This window comes from Triticum aestivum, chromosome 1A (assembly GCF_018294505.1).
Source record: "Triticum aestivum cultivar Chinese Spring chromosome 1A, IWGSC CS RefSeq v2.1, whole genome shotgun sequence".
Lineage (NCBI taxonomy): Eukaryota > Viridiplantae > Streptophyta > Magnoliopsida > Poales > Poaceae > Triticum > Triticum aestivum.
In genome coordinates, this window is record NC_057794.1 from 450,684,696 (window position 1) to 450,692,705 (window position 8,010).

General features: G+C 46.5%; 1 protein-coding gene across 1 annotated transcript in view; it reads left to right on the forward strand.

Moving 5' to 3' along the window:
* The first annotated feature begins 2,876 nt into the window (after positions 1-2,876).
* The window catches only part of LOC123055388 (uncharacterized), a 14,493-nt gene continuing 9,359 nt past the window's right edge, over positions 2,877-8,010 (forward strand). Inside the window, exon 1 of the mRNA XM_044479397.1 lies at positions 2,877-3,134. Within this exon, the coding sequence (XP_044335332.1) occupies positions 2,949-3,134 (186 nt within the window). The 5' untranslated portion in view covers positions 2,877-2,948. The remainder of the gene's footprint in view (positions 3,135-8,010) is intronic.

An 8,010-nucleotide genomic window follows, 5' to 3' on the forward strand; every position in this document is an offset into this window, starting at 1 on the left:
CTTGAGAAGGAGGAGCGCGAGGCCGAGAAGGAGGCGCGCCAGGCCGCGGCTGCACATGCGGCCGCACAAACCCCCGCGCCGGCACTGCCTGCGCTGGCACTGCCCGACATGATGACCCTCTGGAACACGGCGTTTGTCTGGGCCGGACCGGCGCCGACGCTCATCGACCTCACGGACCCCGAGGACGACGACAACGCCTAGGGCAGCGCGCCCCCTCGTAATTTTGGCTGTTTTCTTTTTTTTAAATACAAATGTGGACGCGTGGACTCTCGCCGGCCTTCGTGGCCGGCTTTAATGTTTAATTAATGTTGTTTTTCTTTTTTTTTAATATGCATGCATTCATTTTTTTAGCGGCGTCAAAATGGATCTCAGGCCAACGTTGGACGCACGCGCTGACCCAAATGCGGAAGCGGACATCCATGTTCGCCTGGCCGACCGAAACGAACAAAAAACGGACGAAATTGTCGTTCATTTGGGTCTAGATGGGCCGGATACGGGTCGTCAATCGTCATCGACGGCCCGGCCGGACATGTGGATCGTCCCGCTCTCTCTCTCGCTCTCTGCCGGACAAAGGGCCACATTAGCCTGGAGCTAAACTAGCAGTGTGCAGAGAGGTTGTGGACGGCTTTCCCAGTTTTTATATTTTTCTAATCCTCTGATGACCTTCCAGGCTCAGGCCACCTCCCAAACAAAATGTGTGCACGCTGCCTGGCCAGGCAAAATCCCAGGTCCCGGTCAGGCATCACTTTTGCCCAGGCATGTGACCGAGGGCAGCAACCAAACTGCCCCAAAGTACGTCGTTGGAGTAAACTGCGTGGATCAAGCGGAAGGGTCGCGTGCTAATCCTGACAAGTTTTTTTTGGAGATACGTATGCGGGATCATCTGCCAGCCAGGTATACAGACGCAAGCGAATCTCACGAGATCACGTGTAGCAATATTTAACAAGCCCACGCCACCCACGCGCGCTCAACAATCTGCCACTAGAAACCAATATTTCCTCCGCACGACGTATTTGGCAAGCCGGCTTAAGGAAACCCATAGTACGTCTTCTTCTGTTAATATAGGAAGTACAACTTTAATCATCCATCAGAGCAACCCTGATGTGGCGGCGGCCTAATTTTTCGATGAGAGTGAGGATAACTTTTGATTTGGTGGTTTTTGACCTTGACGTTCCGGTTATACCGTACCCGACAATACACCTCGATGATCACTAAACCAATCTTTGATGGTTATTGACATTGCCGTAGGCACAATCAACCTGAACAACGAGGTTGGAGTTCCTGCAAGCAACCGAAGAACCGCCAAGAATAAAGGTGAATTGCAATCTAAAATTGCGGATAATAAATCAACCACACGAAATAGATGAATAAGTTAAGGTTCCACTATGGATCTGACAAGACGATAGTTTTAATCGTCTCTTAGATAAATTATAGCAATAACTAGACAATAGTCTCATCTTAAGTTTTGCATGTAATCTATAGATGATAAAAAATAGAGTCTACAGTTGGTCATCTCTTAGTCTTATCTCCAATAACTAGCAATTTCTAAAAACATGATGAGCCATATTGTGTTAAGAGATCATCTTTTGTCTTCTTTTAAATAATACAGTATAAGACAAGCATTTTCTTGTGAGTTCTCTCTCCTCCACCTCATTATTTATCCTATGCGACACTCCTAAAATAGCATCATTGTACATGCCCTAATAAAACTCAGGTCCAAAATCTAATTTAGAGTAGCTGTTTATTAAAGGATTGTTTATTAAAAGCATACGTGTGTAGAGACAAACATGTGGGCAATACGGACACGGACGGCTTCAAGCGTACTTCGTGGGCCTGCACAGGCTGCTAAGGGCATGTACAATGCATAGCATCAAGGTGATGCCTCGCATGCCATGTAGGATTGGATATGATGTAAAATATGTTCGGATAGGAAGCAGGATCCTCTTCAGGCGGGTGCTTGAAGAGAAAAAGTGTGGTCCAGTGACAAAAGTTGAAAAGGTTGGAGTAAAATGTAGAGATGCACGTGTGCTATAGTCTTTATTTTTTATTTCTTAATAAGACCCACTAGTGATATCTTGCATTGAAGAGAAAAAATTAATGTAAATGTCTCAAATTATTGTACATGCCCTAAGTATTCTAATGCCTAATCAAGTCCTTTGGTCGTGGCCCTTGTACACGTGACCGCATGCAACCATGCATGGATGGTTCGATGTGGACGCATGCAGGTGTCATGGTTGATGGATTCGGTGGACATGCATGCAATGTTGCTCCATCTGATTTGAGTGCACGGGTTGATTTCATCTCTAATATCTCCTTTATTTCTGAGTACAAGTAAATCGGAACATAAGTGTAACATCGCATTTTTGTCAGTCAAATTATATGTACTCCCTCTGTAAAGGAATGTAAGAGTGTTTAGATTACTAAAATAGTAATGTAAATGCTCCTTGTAACGCGCATGGGCTCTAGTCATAAGTGCAGGTGAAACAACTGATGAAGAACAGTGGGTGTAACGATGGAAGTGATGTCCTCATCAAGCCCCATGTTCAGTGCGTGGAGAACAGGAGCCAACATTTAAACCTCCCTGACAAACACACCATTAACCGGAGCTCGGACTTTGGGCATATGCCCGTGCCCCGCCACACACACTCACAGACCACAGTATTTGCTCACAAAAAGAAAAGAAAAAACAGACCATAGTCTCGCTCGTTCCCACTATTAACACGCGCACGCTCGTTCGCTCGCGTACCGAAATGGCCAATCAAGGCTCCCTGGACCCGTCCAGGGGACAGCGATCGAGCAACGACCCTAGGCTCGGGTCGCCTACTTATTACAGCTGCGTATACCCGCACAGATCATAAGCCCGTTCATTCGGCCATCGTGTGCGACCGTAGCGTACTGTACGTGAGGGGTGAGGGGAGGAGAAGACGTCTCACCGGCGGCTCGGGATTATGGGCTGGTTCGCGGTGGCGAGGACGCTGTCCTTGCTCCTTCTCGTGGCGCTGGCGCGGCTCGCCGCGGCCGGGATGCCGCGGCCGCCGCCTCACCGGATCCTGGTGGACACGGACATGGACACCGACGACCTCTTCGCCATCCTCTACCTCCTCAAGCACGACCGCGCCGAGTTCGACGTCAAGGTAACCGCCACTGCTCGCTTGCCTATATATATAGTTGCACCCATGGCGGCTGCCGCTGCAGCGCCTGCGAGGCTCGGCTCGCCCGTGCGTCCACGACCATCCAAGAGATCCCGCTCCCTCGTCATTGAGCGTGCGCTTTTCTATTAGTAGCATATACTTTCGTTTCGTGGATTCTGCGCATTTTTTCGTGTTCTTTCTTCATGGACCGGTTTCCTCTCCGGGTGCGGTGATTTGGACGGCAATAGTGAACAGTGGTGGGGGAACAACACAGAAATGGGAGTGCTTTTTGTTCCGGAGTTGAGCGGCGGGGCTTTTCCCTGCCTAGCGGATAGCATTGGGCTTGCTTTCGTGCGAGGAGTACGTGGGGAAAAGGTTTGATTCTCCGTTGTACTTCCTCCGTTCGAAATTACTCGTCATAAAAATGGATGTATCTAGACATATTTTAGTTCTAGATACATCCATTTCCGAGACAAGTAATTTCGAACGAAGGGAGTTCGTGATTGCGAGTCTTGGATGGCTAGCCGGAGCAACAAGAATGCAGCAGCTGCTCCCTAGCTTGAGTATTCTCGGTCGTCTCATCTCATCACATCTCTCTCTCTCTCTCGAGCATTGCAGAGGCCGATCAGCATAGAGCTCTTTATTTTATTTTCCAGAGAAAATACTATTTTCATATACTGAAAAAATCTGAAAAAAAGTATATACATAGATGTATATTTGTAGTATACACATACACATATAAAATTAATTGAATAAATATGCTCACATGTAATGTATACCAAAAAGATAAATATACAGATTAAAATGGGCTTTATCTTTGTTGTTTTTAGGCCAGATATTTATCTTCTTTTGTGTAGCATGCAAATAATAGGTATTCCTCTAAAAAACCATGATGAAACATTTTACATACTTGACGAACATGCATAATTTGCACGAAGAAATTGATATTTTTTGAAACTCTTAAGTATATTTTTTATGGAGCCCGGTCTTTGCAACGCCGCACTCCTCTCTCTCCCTCTCCCTCACTCCTCTCTCTCTCTCTCTCGTTGTGTTGTTTGAAGCAAGCTCGCTTCAAACGTCTATGTATTGTTGGTACTGGGAGAGTATCAGGTGATACTCTAGGACTGCAAGAGGGAAAAAAAATCCAAGTTTATGTGAATGAAAGGTTAAAAAAAATGTGCGAATGAATGAATGGGCGATGGATGCGACGAGACAGGTTATCATGCTCAGATATGGGCAAAAGAACATTGTTGTTCTCGTCGTCTTGGTGCATATGATTGTGTGTCAGTGTCACGTCACCATATCCTCTCCCGCCCATGCCTGAGCGCTAGCTTATCCTCTATTTTCATTTTATTTATAATAGTTCTCCACTATCCTCGCAATTCGAACGAACAAATGCACTGCCCAGGCACGACGCTTATACATTTTCTAACTCCGGAAATCGACGGACGACCGCCCTTTCGGTGCAAAAAACTGAAAAAGACGCGTCATTTCTCATCTTGAACACGTACGCCGGGCCCGACGTGGGGAAGAAAATGGAGACATGCGGCGTGACATGCATGACGGCCATGGGCCATGCATGCAGTGTCAGCGATACAGGTGTGTTGGATCGGTGTCGGACGCTGGCTGTGGATGGCCTACCAAAATTCGCCGTGCACCGTTTGATCTGTGTGTTAGCAACGTGACAGCGTGCACGCCTTCCTCGTGGACACCAGGGCCGAGCCGGCAAAATCGAGGGTCGTGTGCCAAACTTTAAAATGCGGCCTATCTCTATAAAAACAACAATAGTATACCCAGGCCTAGTCTTGGCATGTGCCAGCCTCTCCTGCAATTTAATAAAATGAGGCCTCTCCACGTAGATATTTTTAGAAGGCTTGCTTATATTTCAATAAAAACTACAATATTGGACATATCATATAAATATTATCTTCGCTCATTAGTTATATTACATAATAACTGGATGGAAACTAATCATCATCTTTATTATGACAATGTTGAATTGAAGAGAATATCTAGTACATTTTTTCCGTACCCAGACATATACTTTGTATGTGGCATCTTAGTATGAAACATGTAACACAAACAATATGCAAATTATAAAATGAAGTTGAAGTAAAAGGACCTGAAGGGTCAAGACTAGGTCTGTCGCATGTGTCCTATTGTGGTGTCGCTGGAAGAATGAATCCAAATCCCACGGGACGACCTTGCCTTTCCGTTGCCCACCTTCTTGAACTCTCTCTCTCAAACGTATTGAATATGGGGATTAGGGGAGAACTAAGGGAGCGATACTATGTAATCAGATGGAGAGTAGGGAGAAAAACGAGCAAACCTAGTAGTTGAATAAAAAAAATTGTGATCTTTGGGATGTCATCGTCTCGTGGTCGAGGAAGACGAGAAAGTTTTTGTTGGTGTCGTCCTGACTGCTGAATCAATCGACGCCGCGGAGGAAGAGAGGAAAAGAAGAGACCCCGAGCCGCCGCTGCAGCATGGTCGCCGGAGGTTCAGATCTGCTCGAGACGAACGGTTTGAGAGGGGGGACTGTGGGCTCTCGCATCGAATCGGGGGGTCTGCTGGCTGCTGCTTCATCGCGCGCACGACCCAAAAGTGAATTAATCTGCGTGGCAGCCACTGGGCCTGCTCTTGCGCAGTGGGCTGCAGTTTCGAAAATGGGGGCCCCTGAAAAGTGGAGGCCCTGTGCGGGCGCACAGCTGGCACACCCATGGGCTCGGGCCTGGTGGACACTATGGGCAGAGGCGCCGATCGAAGAGCAGACGCTTCAAAGGGAACTACGCGTAGCTCGGCTGGTTAGGTTTCATGTGGTGTGCGGTGGAACAAACCTACCAGGATTCAAATGCTTAACTTGGAACTGGTGCTCGCAATTTCTTGAATTTATTTCAGGTTTTTCAGTGATATTCCTTCAGTTAGAGAGGACACCGACAACGCGGCGCGCCTGTTCCTCTGGAAAAAAAAACGCGGCGCCTGTTATGAGTTTGTCAATTTTAGATGTTATGTCGGCTTAGAGCAACTCTAGCAGAACCTGCATTTTGCCAAACTGTAAACTGTGTTTGCAGGTCGCGCGGAGGCGCTTATGCAGGCTGAAAAATGCGGCGGCAGAACAGAAAACCGCAAACAAACCCGTAATATTTAAAAAAAAAAACAGTTTCGCGGGAGAAATTTAAGCAGCATCTCACCGGAGCTCGCTCGCATAGATGGTTCTTCTTCTCATAATAAGTTCGCACACTCCACATACATACACATTAAAGGTTAGAGATGCTAGACAGGGCTTAAGCTACCGCACTACTACAACAAAATTGAGCTCACCGGAGCTCCTGCGGTAGCTGCCCACCGGCGGCGATCGGTCGGAGTCGGAGTCGAGGCAGGGTACCGCGGTTGAGCCACCGACGCGCCCCCCGCTTGCGAGCGGCGTCAGATCTGGCGCGGCGGCGGCGTTCCGCCTCATCCCCCGAGTCAGCCATGGCGGTCGAAGGCTCACCGGTGACGACAAATCGAGCGGCACGATCGGGAATTGGGGGCAAACGCGGCTGCGGGGGGATAGGGTTTCGACACGCATCTGCCCCGCAAACTCGCAGTTATACTGGTTCGGGGGTAGCGTTTGTGGGCTGCGGCAAAAATATTTACGGGCTGAACACCGATGCAGGCTCTGGTCTGGCCAGAATAATGGACCGAGTCCGTATAATCGCCGAAATTATGCGGGTTCACGCCGGATGCGGGGTCTGCTAGAGTTGCTCTTAGTATCTTAAAGATACTCATGGGGATAAGATAGTGTGCATGCTTTCATAGAGTGATAGAGATGCTTGTATGTGTGTGTATGTAAGCAGCTGTGATTATACTGTGTTAAAAAAACCAAACATTCATACTGCATGCAACGCTGCTGTTTTCTTCTCTGGAATTGGTCAGTGCATTCAGAATCGACTCATCGTTTTGCGGACGTATTCGTTTCCTCTTGCTTGCCATAGCGGGACATGATTTATGCACTCTTACTCACGTATTGATTGTCAACCTTTCAAAAGATATAATTAAATGTATTTCACTCACATACGGGACTTAACACAAATTGACATGTATACTTGTATTTTTTTGTGCGGCCAACACTTCCGTAAAACATATGGCTGCAGAAATGAGACTGCAACTCAAAATTATGCTATCGATTTTATTTTTATGTTTATATATCGTAGCATAAGAGGGCGAACAAATTGCAATTCCAATGCGACAATATACCTCGCTCCCCTACTCGATCTAGATGTTTCGAAATTCAAAAATTCTCTCACTTTAATTCTTGCAAATGACCTTCTATGGGCGCTTATGATTCTCGAACACGTGCCGCATGATCTCTCCGTTGTACTATAAAAGTGGGGATCCATTTGCAGCCCCCTACCACTCCATGATTTTTGGAACAAATACATTCATTTATTAAATCACTTACACATAAGTAATTATCATTCTAAAACTGTATGTCAATTGTATTGTAGATAGTACACATGAATGCTATTCATATCCTGATTTCCCCTTTACCTCGCCCGGTCAATTTCGGGTTTCATATTACGTGCCACAAGCCTTATCACTTTGGCACTTGCTCCTTTGCGGTTATATTCGATAAGCTCTTATATAAAGAATGAAATCACAACAGTCATATGACAACATCATTGTTGGGTTGAAAGGTTGTCAACTTAATGCAACAACGTCGACCCGATTAGGTTGTCATCCTTACCCTCCTTCTGTTGCTCCTAAAAGACATGCTATTTGATTTTCATCGTGTCATGTGATACTAATTGAAAGGCGTCTAACCCACTTCGGAAAAGAAGCCAATTGTCCTCATGTTGCTCTCATTGTTGTCAACATAACTTGTTGTTTTCATTCA